Genomic DNA, 26,184 nt, shown 5'->3' with positions numbered 1-26,184 from the left:
CACCTTGAACATGCTAAATTTGTCAATTTTTATGTGTCAAGATCTGGTCTGATTTTGTAGAGTTTGATTCTACAGTGTTAGATTTCAGGAATCGAACGTTCGATTTGACAAGTGTCTAATTTTAGCTGTCTAATTTGCTCTGTTCGATTCTAGGATTGTTCGATTATAGGATGTTCGGTTCTAGGAATTGAATAAGGTGTGTCTGATCATACAGGTCAAGTTGGTCCGATTTGAGTGCATCCAATTTCCAAAATCGGGACAAGGTGGTCGGAGAGTACGATTTTCAAAATCGGATAAGGTCAGTCCAAGTGACTGATCCTGAGGATAGGATGTATAGTAGTGGTTCAATTATTGGAGTGCCTGAGTTTAGTGTGTCTGAGTGTCCAAGTTCTATTTGTTGGGTCCAATCAGACTAGTGGAGTTGGTTTCAGTATTGGCCATCTAATTCTTGGAATCGAACGAGTCTAGGGTGTCTGAGCATTCGATTATGGGAATTGGATGCCTACGGCTCGTATTCGATTCCGTCGGCACGTGAAATAGTGGCAACAAAAATCGCTTCATGCCAATGATTTTTGGCCATGCCTATGAGTAAGATTCTCCAGGATTCAAGGTTAGATGCATAGAAAGGTTTCTACACACCTGATCCAAGCAAAAAACTCCTATGGCCTTTGATTGATTTGTCATAAGCACCAAGTTTTGCACAAGCTCTCAAATATCTCTCTCTCTCTATCTCTCTCTATCTCTCTCTCTCTCTCTCCCTCTCTCTCTTCAAGGAGGGATTCAGACCACTCTCCTAAACACTAGACTTTCTTGACCAGAAATGCCTCGGGCTCTTCTTCTTGGAACTACGTCAACATAGGGATCACCTTCTACAAGTCCGGGACCAAACAGCCGAGAACACACAGCAACGCACCCTCCAAGAGTTCTACAGACCCTCGATCACCCCCTCTACAACGAGGGCTGCAGCCAACCGACCAGTGGCCCCACCCTGAGGAGTCACCTTGGATAGAGCTACAGAGAGAGGCAAAGCTTGCCGCCCACACCCAGCAGGTCCACACCCCTGCAAGAGACATCACCTATAGATATAGTAGATACTACAGTGCTATCGGGGAGCCAAACCCCACTGCTTCATCCTCTTCATGCTAGACAGACCCATGCGGGACATCTTAAGATGACCATGCTCCATGAGCAGTTTCACACTGCACTTGAAGTGCATCTAGATTGTATCGAGTCTGTATACCATTTTGTACCTACTCACCTAGTTCACCATAACACCAAATAGTAGCTTTACTGGGACTTGGAAAACTTCCCAGACATTTTGTATGTAACCTTTTGGTATCATAGGCCAACTTGGCCTCTTGTAGACGTTAATATAACTCTCTCTCTCTCTCTCTCTCTCTCTCTCTCTCTCTCTCTCTCTCCCTCCCTCCCTCCCTCCCTCCCTCCCTCCCTCTCTCTCTCTCTCTCTCTCTCTCTCTCTCTCTCTCTCTCTCTCTCTCTCTCTCTCTCTCTACTACTACTACTACTACTACTACAAAACCTCAAAATGAGGTCTCCCTTTGCCTCCCAGGGCCTTTAACCCTTGTTAGGCTTAGCCTTAATCTACCTAATTGCTGCTCTTGTGATTCTAACACCTCCAAGCACTCTTTTTTCCCATTTTTCTCCCTGTTTGGGCCTGTTCAATAGACAAAACCCTAAAGTTTTCTCCTTCAATTTATTGGTCCTAACCTACTCTAAATGCAACAAAATCAAAATCAAAATACTGAAATGATTCCTCCTACTTGCCTAATCATCGAAAAACCAAAATACTTACTTGTTGCAGAGATTAAAACCCAAAATACTTATTTGAAGTGCATCTAGATTGTATCGAGTTTGTATACCATTTTGTACCTACTCACCTAGTTCACCATAACACCAAATAGTAGCTTTACTGGGACTTGGAAAACTTCCCAGACATTTTGTATGTAACCTTTTGGTCTCATAGGCCAACTTGGCCTCTTGTAGACGTTAATATAACTCTCTCTCTCTCTCTCTCTCTCTCTCTCTCTCTCTCTCTCTCTCTCTCTCTCTCTCTCTCTCTCTCCCTCCCTCCCTCCCTCCCTCCCTCCCTCCCTCCTCTCTCTCTCTCTCTCTCTCTCTCTCTACTACAAAACCTCAAAATGAGGTCTCCCTTTGCCTCCCAGGGTCTTTAACCCTTGTTAGGCTTAGCCTTAATCTACCTAATCGCTCCTCTTGTGATTCTAACACCTCCAAGCACTCTTTTTTCCCATTTTTCTCCCTGTTTGGGCCTGTTCAATAGAAAAAACCCTAAAGTTTTCTCCTTCAATTTCTTGGTCCTAACCTACTCTAAATGCAACAAAATCAAAATCAAAATACTGAAATGATTCCTCCTACTTGCCTAATCATTGAAAAACCAAAATACTTACTTGTTGCAGAGATTAAAACCCAAAACCTCCTATATATCTCAAGATTAAAACCCAAAATACTTGTTGCTGTGGGAGCTTTCGCTCAACCGCCAAGACCCACGGACCGCTTATTGTTTCAAGCGTTCCAAGCCGAGCACTAATGGCTACCTCTCACATAACCAATGCACCATCCATATCTACGGGTGTAGTGAGCTTACCTCCGTGCCGTTCGAGTTGCCTCCTCTCCCCCGTACTCCGGTAGCTCCACGATCCAAGTGCAAGCTTCAAGCAAGCTTGATCCTCCCGCTCCAAGCTCCAAGCTCCATTGCCGCGAGCAAGAGAAGAGAAGAGAAGAGAAGAGAAGAGAAGAGAAGAGAAGAGAAGAGAAGATAAGATAAGAAGAGAGGAGAAGATGGAGAGCTTCTCCACCCCACGGTCCCTCACCCTCACACACTCACTCCCTCACACTCTCACACTCCCTCTCTCAAGCACAAGCTCAAGCAAGCAAGAAGAAGAAGAAGAAGAAGAAGAAGAGGAGAGCTACTTTTGGCCACACACAAGAATGAGCTTCTCATTCACTTTTCAACTTTATATACAAAACCCTAAATCCCTTTTGGGCGGTCATCCCCTTTTCCTCTTTTTTATATGGCCGGCCGTAGCCTAGGCTCTTCTTCCCATTGTCCTTCTATCTTCCTAGTTTCCTTTCCACCGCCCGCTGTCTACATTTACAAATTGCACGGGTAAGAGCCCGGATGCTCTTTTACAAGATTTCAGGGTGCGCCTATTTATTTTAAAATGCGCCTTTCCCCTTTTGCATTTGCCTTGGACTTTTAAGGTTGCCCTTGCGCTTTTGGCCTTTTCTCCTATTCTTTCTTCAGTCGGGCTACCTTTTTTCCGCCTTTGCCCTGTGTCTTTTTTATTTCCTTTTGCTTTCTTTGTGTTGGGGTTAACATTACCCCCTCCTAGACGAGTGCCAGTCCCATGGCACTCACCGTCGTAGGTAGCAGGCGTTAGCATGCACCGAAGACGTGGGTGGCAAGGGCGTCTGTGGTGGTTGCCATGGCGAAGTGTTGGTAGTGGTGGGGAGGAAGGTTGTTGGGGGCATGTCGATGGGTTAAGTGGTAGGTGGTAGGGCAATGGGAGTTGGTGGTAGGGCTGTTCTTTTGGGGGGATTGCACTGATGGAGTACAAGTGGTGGCTTGTTGGGGATTGTGTACATGATGATTCTTGGCAGGCTTACAGGGTGATAAGGATAGGAATTCAGAGTTGAGTGTTGATGAAGAGTGAAGGACACCTTCGTTGGAGTCTTCAATACTTGCAATTGAAAAACCTCTCATGTGGTCTCTCCCTAAGGGGTAGTGCTAGTCTTCTTATTGTGCACAAGACATATTTTGATTAGTTTGGGAGACAGGTCGAACTCTAAGCAAGCCTAGAGTATTGTCCTGCACTTGAGGACCCAAACCGTGTATAGGTTATAGTGTGAATATTAAGTGAGTACACATGCATATTTAGGTATTACTTAGTTAGAAGACTTTCGGCCTGGTTCCTTGTGTAGCAATGGGTCAGTGAAGCGAGGGCTTAGTTGATGGAAAAATTTGTCGATGAAGACGGGGAGTACACTTGAAGATTGCTTGAGACATCATTATGGTCTTGTCAAGGCAATGTAGCACAATTAAGCTCTGTGATGTCTTAGCTTTTGGTAGCTAGTGGCTACTCGTAGTGCTTGAAAAGTATAGTGTACTTTTCCATTGTCTTTCATGCCCTGCTTACCACTGTTGATTGTAATGGCATTGAGATGGAGTGCAACAAAATTGTGCAAGTGGTTCAGGGTGACAGGTCTAACCATAGGCGAGGTGAGCTCCCTAGGTATGTCCTGCCCTTAATGTGCCCTAAACAATTGTGGGGGATGTACAAAGGGCTAGGGGAGTAGGGACAGAGCCAGCTGACTAAGGTCACTGGACGTACCTAATTTGAGGACCATGCATAAAAGCCAAAAAGTGAATAGTGAAACTCATTCTTGTGTGTGGCCTAAAGTAGCTCCCCTCTTTTTCTTCTTCTTCTTACTCTTGCTTGCTTATGCTTGTGCTTGAGAGAGGGAGTGAGTGTGTGAGGGTGAGGGACTGTGGTAGAGAAGCTCTCCATCTTCTCCTCTCTTCTTCTCTTCTCTTCTCTTTTCTTGTCTCGTGCACACGACAATATTGGAGCATGGAGCTTGGAGCTTGAGGATTGAGCTTGCTTGAAGCTTGTACTTGGATCGTGGAGCTACCTGAGTGCTTGAGGGAGGATGTAGCTCGATCAAGCATAGAGGTAAACTCAATACACCCGTAGGCTTGAGAGTGCGCACGGTTAGGTGATAGGTAGCCATTAGCATTCGTCTTTAAACACTTAAAACAATAAGTGGTTTGTGGGTCTTGGCAGTCGAGCATGAGCTCCTACACTTGATCACACCAACCAACCCTCCATGAATCACATTGGCAGCCTCCAGACATGCATCACAAACTCTAACTCTTCCTCATGGTCCTTAACAGCTACTCTTGCACCTATAAAACTCTACCATTAACTTTGTCAAAACTCACAAATCTCTTGGAGCTTTAGCACAACTAGTAACAACCAATACATGTGGTGTTCATCTAGACCAATAATCCATACCAATATTGAGATTAGTCAATGGTCTAGTACCTACAACCTACTTCCCTAAATATAACTTAAAAATAAAAAATTAAATAGCCATGCAAATGACTAAATATAAAAAATCCTACCGACTTGATGTTTTACTAGGGGTTTATAGATGATGCAAAAACATGTGACATATTTAGCCCTCCCTCTAGTCTGCAAGCATTTATGCATTGCAATAGCCTTCATATAGTGATGCTACATCTATTATCCATTCAGTTTCCTCATTCTTAAGCTCTTCTTGTTTATGTCCAGTCCACTCTTCTAATTTAATTTTCATCAACCTTGGTACATACTTCGTTAACCTATATCCATTAATTCTTTGTTTATATGCTTTTCCATCTAAATCTTTAAATGCACGTTTCATTTTTGTATGTTTTTGTTACTTTGAATGGTCGCTCCCATTTAATTTGGAATTTCTTTTGAAAAGTATACTCCAACTTACTGTTATATCTCAAAACTAAATCTCCTTTTTTAATTTTTTAATTTTTGATTTTTGATTGAAAATTTGAAGATTTTCTTCTTGAATTATCTCATAATAATTATATGCCTCTTGCCTATTTGATTGTGTAGCAATCTCTCCCTCACTCAATTTTTCAAGCATCCTCATAGCATGTATTTCGAGTTCTATAGGCAATAAATCTTCTATTCCATAAACCATTATATATGGAGAAAACCCAATACTCTCTTTCTTAGATAAATGGTAAGCCCATATAATGCACTCGAAAGCCTAATATCCCATGTTTGAGGCTAAAAATACCTATGGACAACAACAATAGAACGCATAGAAAAGTTCAAATGCACAAGGCCAGTGAGATTCAAGATCCTTTAGAGGTAGGGGGAGATCACCTCTAGAGCCAAAGGCGGTACTTGGCAATCCCATGATTAGTCAAATAGGGATGAGATTGTCATTAGTATGGCAGATATGGACACATAACAAAGGAGTATTGTAAAAGACAAGTTGAACTGAAAGCAAAAGGTAAACAACATATTTCTAAGGATATTTCTAAGAAAGACAAGTTTGATAAAAAGTGGCATATAAACTCAAGTGAATCTAATCATATGACTCCACATGGTGAGTAGTTTGATGAGATGACTATCGGCTCTCATAGCTCTGTATGCACTAGTGATGACCCACAGTATGATATGTAGCATACAAGTGTGGTACCATTAGTTATGCATGATGGTAAGAAGAAGAGTCTGTATGATGTGTTACATGTGCCATCTATCACTAAGAATCTATTGTCTATTGGACAAATGGTAGTAGAGAAGAATTTGCAAGTTAGATTCAATAGAGATTGATATTTTATAAAAAAGTATGGAAATGGTTGTAAGTTGATTGCTAAAGGTAATTTATGAGATTGTAGGATGTTCACTTTGGATGCATCTATTCATGAGTTAAAGGCAACCATGTTTATCCATGATAATGGAGCAACTAGAGATGTGGAAATCTAGCATAAGTGCATTGGTCATGTAAACATACAAAGGTTGAAAACTATGCAACAAAAGGAGATCGTACTTGGCTTGCCAAAGTTTAAGTATACAGATTTAGTACATGTATATTTTATAATGTGTAAACCAAGGCTTCATTGATATAGCTTGCCATAATGATCGACCAACTCATACTTACGATAACAAAAGAGGGTGTAAGAGAGGTACAATCCCTCCTTCCTCATTGAACTCAATAGGGATGCTAGTAAGAAATCTATGACAGTGGTGGCAATAGACCTTAATATCCCATGTGAAATATTTGTCTTGCCACTCAGTAATGTGATAACTCTTATTCCACTAGATCACTTTACCTTGGTGGTAAGCTGCTCTAAATATGGATCTCAAGATAAGGAATAATTTTTCACATATAGTCTTGGTACCCTCTACAAGTTTAAGCTGAATCTTGAAGGACTTGCAAATGCCTCAAGTCCAACATCATAACTTATACATAATAGGGCTTCATTTTAAAATTTACTTTAGTTTTGAACTCTACTCCTTACAAATTCACTAGAAGGGTTATAGAGCCATTCTTTCGTATATGAACAATCTTATAAGGACCATCCCATTTGGGTTCCAACTTGCCTGGGAAGAGCTCATGATAGGCATCATAATATAAAACCAATTGACCCTTGGCAAACGTATTCTTCTTAGCCCAAAGGTCATGAAGCATTTTCATTCACTTCTTCCCTACTTCTTGGTGTAATAAGGCTTGTAATCTAATCTTGTCAAGATGTGCAAGGAAAATGAACTTTTCTTGCAACACTTCCTCTTCTCCTAAATAATGGTTTAGACCAAACCTTACTATAGGTGGCTCAATCTCCAAAGGTAAAGCACACTTTTCTATGTATACTAATTTAAAAGGGGTGTGCCTTGTAGCTCACTTAAATATCATATTATAAGCCTAAATAGCCACATATAACTTCTTATCCCAATCATGCTTACTTTCAAGTACCATCTTGGATAAAATCCCCACAAGTTGCTTATTGGTGCTCTCTACTTGTCTATTAGCTTGGGGGTTGTAATGCATAGTCTTATTATGTTTAATCTTGAGAGTTTCTGTCAAAGTCTCAATAACTTTATTTAAAAATGTGTCTCACAATTAGACACAAGCTCCTTAGATGGACCAAAATGGCAAACAATATGCTTCAAAATAAAACTAGCTATTTCCTTGGCATTATTCTTTATCATAGCATATGCTTCAAACCACTTCATAAAACAGATTGTCGCCACAATGATATAACACTTTCATATTGTTGATGAAGGATGTATAGTGTTAACCCCAACACAAAGAAAGCAAAATGAAATAAAAAAGACGCAGGGCAAAGGCGGAAAAAAGGTAGCCCGACTAAAGAAAGAAGAGGAGAAAAGGCCAAAAGCGCAAGGGCAACCTTAAAAATTCCAAGGCAAATGCAAAAGGGGAAAGGTGCATTTTAAAATACAAAGGCGCACCATGAAATCTTGTAAAAGAGTGCTAGGCAGTGGAAAATCCGGAAAGGCTAAAACAAAAAACACCATATTAGACATTTTGGGAATTTCCCAAGTCCCACTTTGAATGAATGTCTTACTTTTGTGAATGAAAGAGAGCACTATGTTTATGTTTATCTTTAAAGGGCACTTTGTATGTTACAAATATGAGATCAGACATCTTGAGAGCTTAAATGATGAATGTAAGCTATGTGGCTGTTACGAGATTTGGATTTTACCTCTATCTTTTTTAGCATACTAACAAAATATGATGTTGTATGGTGGTGGAAACATCAAGGAGGCTTAACTAGTATATACCTAGGAAATTTCCAAGTTTAATGTAAGAATACAAAGGTTTGATGGAGTGGAGAGAGAATTTAGAATACAAGAGCCTTAAACATTGTATGAAAATATATTATCATGGCCAAAATTTATAATGTTATGGATTTGAAGATATTATAATACGAGTTTTTTCTTTTAGATATAGCATCATTTAAAGTGACATGTATAAGTTTCATGAACTAGGACCTTAAAAGAGTCACCACTAACTAGGTGTGGTTTAATAACTTGATCTAATACCATATCGTAATAAGTTTGGATAACCTATGATGTGATGGTTCTTTTTTTGTGTAAACCAATAGACACAAGTATGTCAAATAATTGCTCACTCTATTTACATTTTTTGTATGTATATGCATGATATATAAATATATTTTATTCAAAATTTCTATCTATCTTGACAATATATGGACAAGATGGATATTGACTTTGGCCAAAATTAACGAGTTTCACACTTTGACTAGCTAAATGAATTTTCATATCATAAAATAAAGATTTATATACCAAGCTAGAAGTTTATGATTTTTCTAAGACTAAAGATTTAACCTTTGACCAATGGTTTGTGTTTCCAAAGAAATAGACATAAATTTTATAATCAATCAAGACTTATTTGTTAGCTAAGACATAAAGTACAAAATTGGACTTAAACCGCTTTATAAGAAATTTCAACACAATTAACTAATGTTATTGAAAGAATAAAAAACATGAAGTAGATTCTCCTCATCGATATTAGTGGCGTTTAAAAACACCAAGGTAGCTACACAAAACACTTTAAATTTTTAACAAGCATATATTTTATAGCCATGCAAAAGCCCTTAATGTAAGGGATATATTTACTATGGAAGTCAAAATTAGTCCATATAGAGTCACTGTCTTGTTGCATCATATATATTGGAAAAATACAACTTTTGTAGATAGCTGCACTACCATTTATGAAATGTTTGTGATATCCTAACTCATGAGCAAGTTGCATTGCTTCCATATCTTTCAAAGTAGAGACTAAAGGAGTCTACTTCAACATGGATAATTGTGAGTTGTTCAATGTAAGTGATAGAAGATGTGAGGCATTTGTTGAGTATGCTTGTATAGTAGATGGTTATAAAGTACAAAATAGGATTTAAACCACTTTATAAAAAATTTCAACACAATTAACTAATGTTATTGAAAGAATAAAAAACATCAAGCAGATTCTCTCATTGATATTGGTGGTGTTTAGAAACACAAAGGTAAGTACATAAAAGACTTTAAATTTCTAACAAGCATATATTTCATAGCCATATAAAATACTTTAATGTAAGGGATATATTTATTATGAAAGACAAAATTAGTCCATATAGAGTGAGCGCCTTCTTGTTAATCATGTATATTGAAAAAATATAAATTTTGTAGATTTTGTATAAAACATTTAGCTACACTACCATTTATGAAATATTTGTAATATCCTAACTCATGAGCAAGTTGCATTGCTTCCATATCTTTCAAAGTAGAGACTAAAGGAGTTTACTTCAACATGGATAATTGTGAGTTGTTCAATGTAAGTGATAGACGATGCGAGGCATTTGTTGAGTATGTTTGTATAGTAGACTATCATAAAGTACAAAATAGGATTTAAACCACTTTATAAGAGATTTCAATACAATTAACTAATGTTATTGAAACAATAAGAAACATCAAGTAGATTCTCTCATTGATATTGGTGGTGTTTAGAAACACCAAGTAATTACATAAAACACTTTAAATTTCTAACAAGCATATATTTCACAGCCATGCAAAAGCCTTTAATGTAAGGGATATATCTCTTATGAAAGTCAAAATAAATCCATATAGAGTCAACGCCTTCTTGTTACATCATGTATATTGGAAAAATACAAATTTTGTAGATTTTGTATAAAACGTTTAGCTGCACTACCATTTATGAAATGTTTGTGATATCCTAACTCATGAGCAAGTTGCATTGCTTCCATATCTTTCAAAGTAGAGACTAAAGGAGTTTGCTTCAACATGGATAATTGTGAGCTGTTCAATGTAAGAGACGGATGACGTGAAGCATTTGTTGAGGATGTTTGTATAATAGATGGTCTCTTGAAGCAAGAAGTAATTGAAGATTGAACATATATACCATCTTTATCAATCATGGTCTCGTGCGGTGCTGATGATGAAGATGAAATACCATCATTCTCTGCTCTAGTCCATTCATCAATGACAACCTTGAATTGAGCATACAATTCATGTCCATATTGAACTGGATCCTGTCCATATCGATCAAACTTGATGACTTCACGTGCATCATGGTATTTGCTTAAGCGAGTCAAGTATGGTAGAAGTTCTTTGATCAAGATAGAGTCTTCACGATCAATATCAAATGTTTTTGGATAAATGCAATTCTCAACAGGATTTGGACATCCTTTGTAAGGACTATCATCTATGAGAATAGTCTTGGTAAACATCTCCATATTGATCCCATACATACTTCAGAGGCTTGAACATTGCTTCTACTCCCATCTTATCTGGCCTATATATGATTTTGAGTCGATGTCTATGACATTGTTCTTGGCCCCAAATCATGAAGAAAGGATACTTCCTTTTTGCATGGATTTCCAAGCACTTAATAACTGCCATGACATTCTTATGTAAAGCTGTTGACCAAACTCCCACTTGGAATCTTGCAAATAAGGCTTCAAGAAACTCCATACATCCTGGTCAAAGAACAAGCCATTGCTTTCCCATTTGAAAGCTTTGAAACCTTTTAGACTTAGCAAAGCATCGTTGTAAAAGAAGACCATTGAGATCAAGTATTACACATAATTGTGTTACATTTCTTATCAAGGAAACATCAATCACATCATCGTGCTCTACTGTTGTTGAATCTGCTAGATATCCAACCATAGATGTCTTAGTTGAAGTTACAAAGAAGAAAAAGAAGCACATTAGATTCACTTACTTCCTCATCATTCTACCTAATTTTTGAGCTATAAACTGGCATAGAACACTAAAGCAATTTAACTTCACATTGATAAATACATAAATAGGTACTACTTAAAAAATGATGTCTTAAGAAAAGAGACAGTTGACCATGTGGTCAAATCTAATCAAAAGTAATATCATGAGGTGAAAAAAATATATATGATAAATTTTTTGAAGTAAAATCTATTCTAATTGTCAAGATTGTGGGAGAGAAGGAAGGAGTCTCACTTGTAGCTTTCTTGCTTGCACAATGGGGGAATACACACAAGGGTGGAGGCTGAAAACAGTTTTCCTCTTCTTAGTTGTGTAAGCCAAAAGAACTCTAATACAAAGAAATAGAAGAACCCTATATATGGGTCTCAAACCAAAGACAACTAACTAAGGTGACATACTAACTGAGCCACGAACTAGAGTAGATAAGGATAGCTATCATCTAGCTATTATTCATGGGCGGTGTACCAATCGCATCTGCAACTGACACGTCGGTGACATAAATGCACAACGGTCACCTTGGCATATCACGAGTGGAGCTCAATATCTCAACACTCCCCCTCGAGCTCAATCCCAATTCCTGCACACCAAGCAGGTCTCTGAACTTGTGCAGCTTCTCTACGCCCAATGCCTTCGTAAATATGTCAGCTACCTGATCCTCTGTGCTGACATAAATTAGATCAATAAGACCTAGTAAAACCCTCTCTCGCACATAGTGATAATACACCTCAATGTGCTTTGTTCTAGCATGATAGACTGGGTTATTTGCCAAGTGTACACTACTCATGTTGTCACAATAAATGACAACTGGCCCATCTGTAAGCTGATGCATATCATAAAGTAGCTTATGCAACCAAGCTACCTCACATGCAGCCATTGCTGCACCCCTGTACTCGGCCTCTGTGCTGGATAAGGCAACTGTAGGCTGTTTCTTGCTGCTCCAAGTGACTGCAGCACTCCCAAAAGAGAACACATATCCACTGGTAGATCGTCTATCAGAAATGCTACCAGCCCAATCAGCATCAGTGTATCCATGCAACTGTATCTGAATCCCAGTCTCATAAAATAGTCCATACTGCAATGTGGACTTCACATACCTGAGTATGCGTCTAGCCGCATCCAAATGCGGTTTCCTTGGAGCTTGCATAAACTGACTTACCAATCCAACAACATAGCTCAAATCTGGCCTGGTAATAGTCATATAAATCAAAATTCCTACTATGCGTATGTACATAGTAGGGTCTTCCAGAAGCTCACCTGCATCTGCGCTCAGCTTCACATTCTGCTCCAAAGGAACTGAAATAGGCTTACAGCCTGTCATCCCATATTTGGACAGCATGTCCAATCCATACTGCCTCTGCAAGAACTGTATCCCACTTGGTGATCTAATCACCTCAATGCCCAAGAAATAACGCAGCTCTCCCAAATCCTTCATCTCAAACTTTTGCTTCAATAGCATTTTCACATGAAGGATATCTTCATCACTGTCACCTGTCATAATCAAATCATCAACATAAATGACAAGTAGCATAATACCTTTCTCTGTTTTTCTCACATAAAGTGAGAAATCTGCCTTGGAAATCTGAAAGCCAATAGTGACAAGATACTGTCCTATTTTATCAGACCATGCTCTAGGTGCTTGCTTCAAGCCATACAAAGCTTTCTTCAACCTGCAAACAAACTCAGGATGAACAGCATGCACATAACCTGGTGGCTGCTCCATATAGACCTCTTCTTGCAAATTACCATGCAAGAAGGCATTCTTTACATCCATCTGATGTAAAGACCATCCCTTTGATGCAGCCATAGCAATGACTGCTCTTACGGTTGCCATCCTTGCAACCGGACTGAATGTTTCTTCATAGTCAATGTCATATGTTTGTGCATACCCCTTGACTACTAATCTTGCCTTGTATCTGTTCACAGAACCATCTGCATTGTGCTTCACCTTATAAACCCACTTACAGCCAATTGCATTCTTACCTTTAGGCAAAGGTACCAATTCCCATGTAGCATTTTCTTCCAAGGCATCCATTTCTTCATCTATGGCTTTCTCCCATTTTTCTTTTCCCATGGCTTGCTCAAAAGAAGTGGGTTCTGGTTCCTGTATCACTTTGACCATATATGCATAGTGAATGGCTGTAAATCCATCATATTTCAGCCTATCCATAGGATACCTAGCTCTCATAGACCTGCGCAAAGTAGGTTCACTCCCAGGTGCTCTCAAAACATCCCTGGTCTTCCTTACTCCAGGTGTAACAATAGAAGGAATACCCAACTCATCATCAATGCTCTGTTTTGAGCCACTGGATTCACCATCCACATAAGAGTGACCTGTATTCACATCAAACATGGGCTGATCAACCTTCTCTTTTCCTTTTCGTGATACTTGCATACCACTATCTGCATTGCTTTGAGAAGATTCTCCTGATCTCAATCTGCCTGTCCATGGCGAAGAATGTGAACCACTGCTAGAGGACGCTCTAGGTCCACTAATATTTTGTGACTGCTGCTGTGAATTCTGTGCAGCATTACCATTTTGTGCATCTACATCATCAAAAATATTTACTGGTTTATACCAGCTACTCATCTCATCAAAAACAACATCTCTGCTCACTATAAACTTACGAGTAGAAGGTTTATAGCATCTATATCCTTTTTGCTGCAGAGAGTAACCAATAAAGATGCACTTCTCAGCTTTTGGATCCAACTTGGATCTCAACTCATCTGGCACATGTACATAGGCAATGCAGCCAAAAATTTTCAAATGAGAAATATCTGGTTTCCTACCAGTATACCTCTCCTCTGGAGTCATTCCATGTATTGCTGCAGTGCGAGTCCTGTTCATTATGTAGACTGCTGTAGCAACTGCTTCAGCCCAATAAAAATCTGGCAAGTCTTTTTCGTTGAGCGTGGCACGAGATACCTCTCCAATATGCCTGTTTTTTCTTTCTGCAATTCCATTTTGTTGTGGGGTATGACTGCATGAATATTGCTGCTTTATGCCATGCTCCTGCAGGAACCTTGCAAACTCATTTGAGAGGTACTCTCCCCCTCCATCTGACCTTAGGCATTTTATTTGCAGGCCTGTTTCTTTTTCAACCATAGCTTTAAGAGTTTTGAAATGCCCAAAAACTTCACTTTTCTTTTTCATAAAATACACCCAAACTTTTCTGCTATAGTCATCAATAAAAGTGACAAAATAATGTCAGCCTCCAAGAGATGCAGCTTTAGTAGTCCACACATCAGAGTGGATTAATTCCAATTGCTTCTTACTCTCTTGAACATGTCTAGGAAATGGTTTCCTTGCCTGTTTTCCAAACTGACAGGCTTCACATACCTTATGCATTTCTGCAACCTTGAATTTAGGCAATCCTGCAACAATGTTTTGGACCTGCATTGATTTAAGTCGCTGTACATTAACATGACCAATGCGTTTATGCCAGATATCAATATCTGCAACTACACTGGTCCCATGTGCAAACATTGCTGCACTCAATTCAGGCATGTCTGCATCCAATGTAAACATTCTGCCCTTCTTCTTTCCTTTTGCTATCAAGCGACCTTTATTTTTCATATCCTCAACAAAGCATCCATGAGGATTAAATCTGACCTGCAAGCCCTGCTCAACCATTTGACCAACAGAAACGAGATTCTTGGTGATATTCGGGACATGAAATACATCGGACAGGTATTTCTTTTTCCCATCCTGTATAGACAAAGAAATTTTTTCAATCTACATAATAGGATGTGCAGTATCATCACCAGTCTCCACAAATCCTGGTTTTTCCATTTTCCTTGCATCCTCCATCCATTCTGCATGACCTGTCATGTGGTTTGATGCACCTGAGTCAACATACCATACATCATTGCTTTCTTCTGCACTTGTCACAGAATTGTTCATGTACTGCACCATAAACAAATGCTCATTTCTGTCATCACCCTGTCTACTAGAAGATGCATAATTCCCTTGTTGCAGTTTTCCATTCATGATGTCATTCTGCTTTTTATAGCAATCTTTAGCCATATGACCCATTTTACCACAGTAGTAGCATTCAACATTACTATTTGCATTTTGGCCTCTTTGCCATCCACCACGACCGCTTTGGCTCCCCTGCCTCTAGAGTTACCACGTCCTCCTCCATAGGACTGGTTTTCTTGAGTTTGCTGCATGTTCTGATTTCTATCACGGCCTCCTCTACCTCTGCCTCTACCTCTTCCAGCATTTGAGTAGAAGACAGCTTCTTTTGAAGTTCCTCCTGAAGAAGATGCACCACCATTTCTCTGCTCCTCAGAAATTAGAAGAGCAATCAACTCCTCAAAATCAGGAAATCTTTCACGAACTGAAATGGATATCCGAAACTGTGCATAATCCTTTCCTAGACCATTCAAGGTCACAGAAACTAAATCATCATCTTCCACTGGCGATCCAATGGAAGCAAGTGCATCTGCAATCTTCTTCACCTTCATGTGGTAGTCATTGATGCTCATATTTTCTCTTTGCACATTATACAACTCTTGCTTGAGCTGCATTTTCCTGGCTTGAGTATTTGTGCTGTACATTTTTGACAAAGTATCCCATGCCTCCTTTGGCGTACTTGCATCCTGAATATGCACAATCATAGAGTCTGAAATACTGATAGACAGCTAGTACATAACTTTCCTGGCTCTCTCATGCCATGATTTGAATGCCTGCATTTGCTGTTGATTGGGAACATAAGGAAGAACTGGTTCTTCTTCATTTCCTGCAACAAATTTCCAATATCCTTTTCCCATAAGGAAATTCGTCATTCTAAACTTCCATGCTTGGAAGTTGTTCTTGTCAAGCTTTTCAGTTACAATCTGTGAAAGAGAATCAGACGCCATTACAGAATACTGCAAAAAATTCTGTCACACTGCAGAGAACACAGCTTCAGCCTCACAAGGGCAAATCTGAAAAACTGACGAAAGTGGTATTTAACCACACAGTCACTTCCTAGTGACGATTTTGCATATATAGGAACCAAGGATGATTCTGTAACTCCCAATGTCTCTGCGCACAAGCATACGATGCAATTTCTACAGTAACTTTTCACCGACCTGTAGAACAGTGGTCGCACAGCATAAAATAGGGTCTTTTCCTGAGTGCGTGCAGAAGACTTCCGCCTCCAAAACAGGCCCCGAAATGGCCTCAAATCAAAAAAACAGGGTCGTCAAGGGCTAACGCCCTTTCCCGCAGTATATATTGCCCTCTTGCTTCACCGCGAAGGGCGTCTCAACCTGAGACAATGCACTCTTGCAATTTCCGGCTGTGCTGCAGAGATCTGCTCCCAAAATAGAAAATGAAAGCAACACTGCTCCTCTTACCAGAACACCGCAAGCTTGGCTTGCTTTCTTGAGCTCCTTACCATGAACAAGGCTCTGATACCATGTCAAGATTGTGGGAGAGAAGGAAGGAGTCTCACTTGTAGCTTTCTTGCTTGCACAATGGGGGAATACACACAAGGGTGGAGGCTGAAAACAGTTTTCCTCTTCTTAGTTGTGTAAGCCAAAAGAACTCTAATACAAAGAAATAGAAGAACCCTATATATGGGTCTCAAACCAAAGACAACTAACTAAGGTGGCATACTAACTGAGCCACGAACTAGAGTAGATAAGGATAGCTATCATCTAGCTATTATTCATGGGCGGTGTACCAACCGCATCTGCACAACTGACACGTCGGTGACATAAATGCACAACGGTCACCCTGGCATATCATGAGTGGAGCTCGATATCTCAACACTAATAAAGTCATTTTTCCATATCTACTTTTTATCGCTAGTTATAAGTATACTTGAGATACTAACAATAGATTCTTGTAATTAGTTGCACAAATTATATTATCATTATAATATTTAACATACTCAATTTTTTAAAAAACCTTCAAAATGGCATGTACAAAGAAGATGTTTATTAGTCCTAATTATTAAAAGAAAATTTAAACATGATACTTTTGACCATGTGACCAAAACTATGTCACATATAAGTGACACATGACAATTTAATTGAGATAAGTTATACTTTATTTGAATAAGTTTTCATAGTTTCTTCTTAAGGACTAACCATTCTATTTTTGAACTAGTTATATCCCATAGATATTTAAACTCACGAATTGTAACAAGGATTTTACCTTAATATTCCATATACACATCTCAAAAGATACATTGGAGAGAAATATTTGTTCCAATATTTATAACTGAGGTAAAATTCCTTTGGGAGGTGTAATGAATCTTTTTTGGGATGTGCAATATATTGTTGGCTTTCTTATCCTAAGGTACATGCATAGACATACACTAGTGATTGTAGTAAAAGAGGCTATAAGAGATAAGAGATTTGACCTTGTGGACAAATCTAACCAAAACTAACATGACAAGATCATAACACAACACATATAAGAGTTTAATTGAAATAAGATCTAAAATAGACTTAAGTAAATTTTGCATAGATAGCTCAAACTTTTCATTATGATAAGTATTCTTACACACTAGATTACAATTAAATAGTTATCCTTACAAAGGATGATAAATTTTAATGAGCTCTTTAATACCAATTTGCTAAAATATTTACTTAAATAAAAATTTTAAACCAAACATGCTTCACTTGATCTTGGAATTAAAGATGAGTAAAGAAACATAAAGAAAATATTGCAAATGCTAATGGAAGTAACTTCTCAAGAAAAAAATCAAAATTACTCAATGTGTCTTCCTTGATGAAAGGAGAAGGAACGGAGTTTAAACACCTGAAGTAGCCCTTAATTTCTCTTTCATAATTAGACTTGCTATATCTTGGCTTGATTCTTCTATGCCCTCAGGTGGTACTTCAAGAACTTGAACTTCAGTAGGAGGAACCTCTTGGGAGTTTGAATTTTGTTTGGCACTCTCATGGACCCTCCACAATTGTCCTTCAATCTCTCTTTGCTCTTGAGTGTTGCAAACCACTGCAATAGTCTTCATATGATTTATCAATGCCACCTTAGATGCAAGTCCACTTGCATATACATCAAATACAACCTCATGAGCATCATTGAATGCTTTGATTGTAGTTTCCATAACTTTCATTTTCTTTCTCAAAACGGCCTTTGCAATCCTTTGTTCTTCTTCAAGATCTTCATCATTGCACTCCTTTGTTCTTCTTCAAGATCTTCATCATTGCACTCATTGTCCAAGCCTTCAAAGTCCAAAATGGAAGGCTTGTTGACATTGTTTATAAATCGCTCAAAATTGATGAAGCTTTTCTCCATGGTCACTAATGTCAAAACCACAAAAGAATCTATAGATCCAAAAGCAAACGTTCTATCCATTGGTAGGAAGTCAACACTACCAACTAGCATGCGATACTTGCAAGAAATGCTTTCAAGAGCATTTTCCAAAGCTGCCATTTGCTTTCGATCAAGAAATGATAACAACATGAATTGTTTAGGTTCACATGTCATTTGTAGTAGAGTGGATACAACCTTTCCAAACTTTATAGAGTCCCATTTCATTCCCTCAACCCCATGTGCTGCATCTAGAACAACAACCCCAATGGTAATTGGATCTCTGTAAACATTATGTATAAGATCAAAGGTTTCTAGATTGCATCCGACAACATATACACGCCAAGGGGAAGTAGTGGAGGATTGAAGAGGATTTTGCTTTTTTCCAATTAGGAAGTTCACAATATCTTTTGCTCCATTTGGTAGGGACCCTACATCAGCTCCACGTGTGAGCTTCTTTGATACTCAATCATTGCAAATGCCTAAAATCTTTGTGTAGACTTCATCATTGATATCATAATCATCAACAAGCTCTTCCCAAGTCTTCATCACAGCGCTACTTTCTGGAACTGAAGCATTGAAAAGAGTGACTAATTCCTCCTTTAGGACCCTATCTTACTTGATTTGCTTAGCCCTTGTTTCCATGTCAATCATATCTTCCTTATCCCATTTGTCTCTAAGAAAAAGGATATGACCTTCATTGATCTCCTCTTGTAGTGTAAGGATGTCTCCATCCTTTAAACCCATAAGGCAACGAAATGCAGCAGGAGAAGGTTGCCTTCCCTTTTTTCTCGAACTCTCCTCTTGGGATATAAGTTCACCTCTAGAGTATCTCTTCATGATTTTGATCCAACTATCAAATATTTCTTGGGAGCTAACAATCATATGGCAATCTCTAGATGCACAATTTTCTCCAATGTATGCCACAAATCTCTGCAAAAAAAAGATCAAAATAGTGAGCATAGAACAAAAGAAAGAGCATCACACTAATCTTGACAAAAAAATAAGGTAAGCTTATATATGATTACCTGCCATGGTACTCTTTGAGAGCTTGTCTTAGAAAGCCCTTGTTGGGGTTTTGGTGGAGAACCAAATGCTAGCCACTGATCTCTTAATTGTTGAAGTTGCTCAACATAAGGTGCATTCTTCATAACATTATGTGATTCCATATTTGTCATTCGTGAAAGCTCAATGCACATTTCCGCAGGACAATCAACTAATATTCTAGCATTTCTTGTGGTGTATAAATGCTTGGTTGCTAGACAACGTGTAGTATTACTCTGAATATATATCTTTGCTGCATGAATTGAGTGAAGCCCTGATATAATCCAATAACTATAAGTGTCCAACTTATTAGCATCCACCTCATCACGATGCATGGGTCTCTTCTCATTGTTGTCTTGTACAAGAGGCATAAGATATGCTGTTGTTGCTGGGTTCATGGGAGTCTTTATGAAAGACGTGGTTAGCTTCTCTACATAATCCCAACATAGTGACCTATAAGCATACAAAGGAGGTGCCTCATAACACCTATCAACGAGAATAGGAAATTGTGTTGTTGGCCCAAATGGAAAGAATTTTTCAAACATGTGAAATCCTGATTCTTCCTTCTTTCCCTTCTTCTTAACTATTTCAGGAAAATCGAATGTTCTTTCTACTCCCTTGACCTCAAGAGAAATTATTGGCTTTGCAGGTGTAACTTCTAACATGGAAGGTAAAGTGGCATCATTCTTAGTAGTGTTAGCAGCCATACTAACAATAAGAGCTTGTGACAAGGAACTTTGTTGAGGTGATTTTGACTTTGAGCTTGTGGGATTCCATGAATTATTTTCTTCTTGAGGAGAAGATGAAGATCTCAAGTCTATTTGTTTATCTTGGAGCTTCATTCTTTTGTTGGGGCGATCACATTTTCTTGATAGGGAAAGTAGCTCACTATTTTGAACAGCTTGGAATGCTAATATAATGTCTTCTGTGCCCTTTACCTCCTCAAATAAGGTCCATCCCATTGTTTTCAAAGAGTATTCTTCATCCTCTTTAATACTGGCAAAGTGAAATGACAAAGGATCAAGTTTGTATACTACATTTTTCCCCTTGATCTTAACAAGATTACATGGTATTCCCTCTTTCCCAGCACATCCATCTGTTATCTTCTCTATGACACCATCTTGTTGAAACAATGCAATATCACTCTTCAAAGTGAATAAGAGAACATTGTCAGCTCTTTTTCCTTGACTATCATAAACATCCACATACCATGGATACACAAAACGACCACTAACTCCATCAATGGTTTAGGTCTCCTTTTTGGATGTGCTATCTTTCTTTGCCATTGAATAGTTCTATAAAGAGAAAAAGTTGTTAGACAAAAGTGGATTTAAAAATATTCAAAATTCACAAAACCCAAATAAATGTATAAGATTTCTAAGTTGAAAATTGAAAACGCAACAACACAAGATTTTACGAAATACAAGACAAATGTACTCTAAAGGGACTCTTCCATAAAATGAAATATTGAAATTTGAGATTAAGTGTGATATGAGATCCAACCATAAATATGTGTGCTTATGTATCAAATCTCATGGATTATCCTGGCCCTAAGTTAGCATTAATTATGTTTCTCTTGCAAGAATTATATAGTAAAAACTTTGCCATGGACTTTGGTGAGAAGATCAAATTCTATTAATAGTGAGACTTGACCATGGGCTTAACCAAATGGTCAAGTGATAATGAAATGTTGAGTGTGAGTGTGGTATGAGATATAGTGAAAAATCATTGTGGTTATGTAGAAAATGTCATGGATGATTTTGTCCCTAAGTTAATATTGGATTTCTTCTCCATGTAAGTTTCCTATGCAAGGATCATACTCTAGGAACTTTGCTAAGATTTTTGGCCATGTGGTCAAATCCTGTTTAATCAAAGAATGAGATTTAGTCCAATATGAGATCCACCTATATATCAATGTGGTTATGTAACAATCTCACAATTCCATTTGGCCCAAAGTTAACATTTTAATTACTGCACATGTAAGTTTCCCTTGAAATGAGCTATATTATAGAAACATTGTCATTGGTTTTAGCCATGTGGTCAAATTCTATTTAGTCATAAGACTTATCTATCAGATTAGAAACTTTGCCATGGTTTTTTACCATAGGGTTCTTAAATGCTAGTTAAAGAGAGGATGCAGTTTATTGTGATATGAGATTCACATATAAACAAATATAGCTATGTAGCAAATCCCATAGATATCAATATAAGATAAAGCAAAAAACACTTGAAAGGTGGAGATTTGACCTCATGGCAAAACCTACAAGACAAGACGATTTCTATAAACTAGTTTTAACCATATGGCCAAATCTAGTTTCATAACCATATGAAGAAAGTGATTCATTTGTTGTAACATGCTGTGAAATTGGATTTGACAATATAGCCAAATATTGTTTTATAATGGAATGAAAAAGTAGTCTCATGGTTTGCAAGATTTATGAGATTAGTTTTGATAGATACATTTTACTATTATCAACAAGTAGGTAGTATAAGATTTATAAATATTTAACCATGATAAAAATTATCTTTCCTTCTCAAATAGCTTCTAATTGATGCTAAAATTTTCTCAATATTTATAACTTTGTGTCATAGTGAATGAAATCTCCTATTCTTTAGAGGTCATTGTGGTTTCAACATTTAAGCACAAGGTCAAAGTTTCTCAAAAATATCTTTTTCCTTGTTGTCATGTGGAATACATGAAATAAAGGTTTTGATCATTTGATCAAATATTTTCCAATGGAGATCACAGAAATTATTTATTCTTGTTGACATACAATAAAGGCTTTGAACATTTGGCTAAATCTTGTTCTATGGACATCACAAAAAATTATTATTCTTGCTATCATCTAGGTTAAATACATGTTTTGACCATATGGCTAAATCTTTTCTTGTGGATATCACAAAGAATTTTAATCCTAAGTCTTGTGTAAAATAGTTGCAATAGATGTTTTGACCATCTGGCTAAATCCTTTTCCATAAAGATCACAATGAACTTTTATCCTTGTTATATGTATTTGGCTTGAGTTTTGACCATTTGGCTAAATATTTTTCTATGGAGACCACAATGAGCTTTTATCCTTTTTGTCATGTGAAATACATACAACAAAGGTTTCAATCATTTGACTATGTTTTCCCTTATGGGGATCACAAATAATTTTTATATTTGCTATGGTATGGAATACATACAATAGATTTTTGACCACGTGGCTAAATCTTTTCCTATACACATTATAAATAATTTTAATCATTGTTCTCGTGTTGAATTGATATAGTACAAGTTTTGAGCATCTGCTATATCTTTTCCCAATGAGAACACACAATGAAGTTTTTGCTTACTCAAAGAGTAGCTACTAAAATAAAGTAAAATCAAGGCAACTAAAAATAATAGAAGAAACTTTTCTTATTTACTTTAGGGCGGCACAGTTCATGAGAAAGTTTGTTTTTGGCCATATGGTCAAATCTATCCCCTTCTTTTTGTACGATGTTTCCATTAATACTTTCTATTATGGAAGTTGGACTCATTCTATCTAATGTTTAAGTACTTTTTTTGTTTCAATTAAATTTGATACTTCATTTTATTTAGCAATTTCATCACTATTTTCTTCTTTCTGAGAGGTGACAACATACAAATGATAAAATCTCCATTTTCTCACTTGTACAGGTATCATGAATAACGAATTTTATTTTGGAAAAACTGTGAATTTGCTAGTTGATCATGAGATTGTTGCACTTGGTAGAGTGCATGCAATACATCCAAATGAGACATGCCATGGAGAAACACTTGAAGATGGATATATTTCAGTGGCTATTGATAAATGTTTAAATGTAGCAGCGTATTTGCCATTCCCAACAATTGATGCAACGAAGGTTCATGAAGCTGTAGGTGGTTTTGCAAAATGGGGAAAGAAAGATGTGGTGGTTGTTTCAAACTCAATAACAATTCATGACAGAGGAGATGATTACGAATCAGACCATGTCCTACCTTCTGAGGATATTGATGTGCTTAGCATTCGTGAAAGTTGGAGAGAACGTAGAGTGATGCTATGGACAGAAGGCAACACTGTGTGTGTTGGGACAGGGGTTATATTATTGGCTTTTCCATATGATGTGATAAACTTTGAATTGCTAGGAGAAGAGGATGTTGGTGTGGTGGTAGATAAAGCCCTTGATCAAACCACAGGAACATACATAGATGACAACCTCCACTGTGTCACTTTGGAAAGATGACCTATTAAACAAGTCACCTTTGATGATGGAACATCACTACTACAATAACAATCATACATGCAATTTGTCTCTACAAATGCTTGTGCCAAAAACATGGAAGATACCAATGAAGATTATGTTTCTGCAAAAAAATCAATTTTTGTTCAGAAGAGATCATATTGTATGGTCAATAGAAAGCCTCGAATTATTGCCCCTAAAGGTGCAAACTTGAGGACTTCTATGGACTCCATTTCACAGGTTTCCATGATTGATTGTTGCCAAGAAAAGTGTTGTCAGTTTGCTGATAGAGAAGCAATGCAACAATTACGTAAATACTTTTGGGGATTGCAATTTGAAGACCGCACAAACTATGTTTATGACAAGTTTGAATCATCATGCAGGATTGATTACTTGGGAACAAGGAAGTACAGCTTTATCTTCAATGGACAAGTGGTATGTGGAAGGGCATGGTATGAGATTCATGGAATCCCAAAGACATCTTTTTATAGGTACAAAACACAATTTGAGCATGGCATGAGGAGGGCAATGCATGGAAACAAGGGGGTAATAAGAGCAGCTTGGGATCACACAGAGATGGGAAGAGCCATCCTTACAGACTTTGTTAAGAAGAATGCAGAGCAAATGCCACACAAGAGTAGAACAATGCAAGATGGATCAAGGGAGACACAATTGGTCATCCCAGATGTTTATAAGCAGGTAGATATATGGGTGGAAGTAAATACAACATTGAGTGGTATTGGATGTAAGCAAATGTCCTTGTCCACCTTCAATCGTATTTGGAACACAGAGTTCAAGCATGTAACCTTAGCAAAGACAAGTGAGTTCTCCAAATGTAGTATTTGCTCAGAGATCAAAGAGCAACTTGCAGCAACAAAGTGTCTTCAAGAGCGAAATGTGCTTCTAAAGAAGAGTCAATGTCACATGCTACAACAACAAAGTTGTCGGAACATATACTACAGTTGGCGCTTGGCCTCAGCATTAGATCCAGATAAAAACTTGTGCATCATACATGATAAAATGGACCAGCAAAAGACAGCTATCCCTAGGTTAAGGCTTCGATCAAAAGAGACTGAAAGATCTACTCAACTACCAGTTTCTTTAATAGGCATGATTACACATGGACATGGAGAAGGTAGATATGGACATTTCTCACTTGATCTATGGCTTCATGATCCTAACTTCACAATTGCCTCATTGTCATTGTGCTTTAGGAACTTGGAGCGACTACATAGGCATGCAAATGGTGAGCTACAAGTAGATGGAATGCCAAGATCAACCTCTGTGCTACTAAATGCCCTCAACTCAAAAAAAGCACTAGACCACCATCAAGGTGTTACACAAAATAAATCATGCATGGAAGATAATACACCACAGGATGACCATCATCATTTCAAACGATTTCCAGAGAACTTACTTCTACAACTTGATAATTGTGGGTCAGAAAACAAAAATCGCTATCTCTTTGCATATCTATCATTGCTTGTTGCACGAGGAACATTCAAGATGATCCAGCTTGGGTTTCTCATGGTGGGTCATACACATGAAGACATCGATGCAATGTTCAGCAAATTTTCAGAGAAGCTACGAACGAGCATGACCTTCACTTTTCCTCATCTTATGCAACATTTTCAATCATGCTAGATGACTAGTCCTACACCTTTCTTATTGACACATGTGCCTGACTTTAAGAGATACATTGAGGGATACTTGTGTGATTCGAAAGATACACTTGTTGGTCACTCAAAACCTCTTCAATTTCGGTTTTATATGCAAGGAGATACACCTGTCATGCAATAAAAGATGCATCCAAAGTCCCTAGACTGGTTACCAAGAGAAGGTGGCATTGAATCATGGAAGAGAGACCTTGTAGGAAAGCCTACTCTTCCAAAGGGTGTTCCAATGTTGCTGCCCATGTTTGAGTACGTTAAGGATCATCAAGAAGTAGTAAGTGGAGTTAAAGATTATTTGAAGTATTGGGAAAGATGGTCAAATGTACAAGGACCTGAAGCAGAGTTCACAAAGTTTATAACACCAGTGATTGATTATTGAAAACATATGATCTATGCTCTTCAAACTCCAAATGTCCAAGAAGATTTATTTTTCATAGATTTTTGGCCAAGAACACAAAGTGATGTAACCAATATAGATGTAGATAATGCAGATGACTTCATTGGATTGGAAGAGTTGAATGATCACTATTGTGGTCCTCTGAGCAAACGACCCAAACATGCATTTGAACCAATGCTTGATGTTAAGAAAGATGACTTTGTGCTTGTTAGACCTTCAGATCCAATATATCCAATATGGCTT

General features: G+C 37.9%; 1 protein-coding gene across 1 annotated transcript in view; it reads right to left on the bottom strand.

Annotated features, from left to right (window-relative positions):
• LOC148022624 (uncharacterized) overlaps positions 1-20,354 on the bottom strand; it is a 47,317-nt gene extending 26,963 nt beyond the window's left edge. Inside the window, exons 1-2 of the mRNA XM_087695238.1 lie at positions 19,632-20,354; positions 19,299-19,536 (exon numbers count right to left, since the gene is read on the bottom strand). Coding sequence (XP_087551364.1) covers positions 19,299-19,536; positions 19,632-20,354 — 961 coding nt within the window. The remainder of the gene's footprint in view (positions 1-19,298; positions 19,537-19,631) is intronic.
• Between the last annotated feature and the right edge of the window lie 5,830 nt (positions 20,355-26,184).

The sequence above is a fragment of the Lygodium microphyllum genome, chromosome 16 (assembly GCF_053477565.2).
Source record: "Lygodium microphyllum isolate KBCC chromosome 16, Lygodium_microphyllum_v1.1.10, whole genome shotgun sequence".
Lineage (NCBI taxonomy): Eukaryota > Viridiplantae > Streptophyta > Polypodiopsida > Schizaeales > Lygodiaceae > Lygodium > Lygodium microphyllum.
Note: the sequence above shows the minus strand (reverse complement) of the source record. Positions and strands in the feature narration are given on the sequence as shown.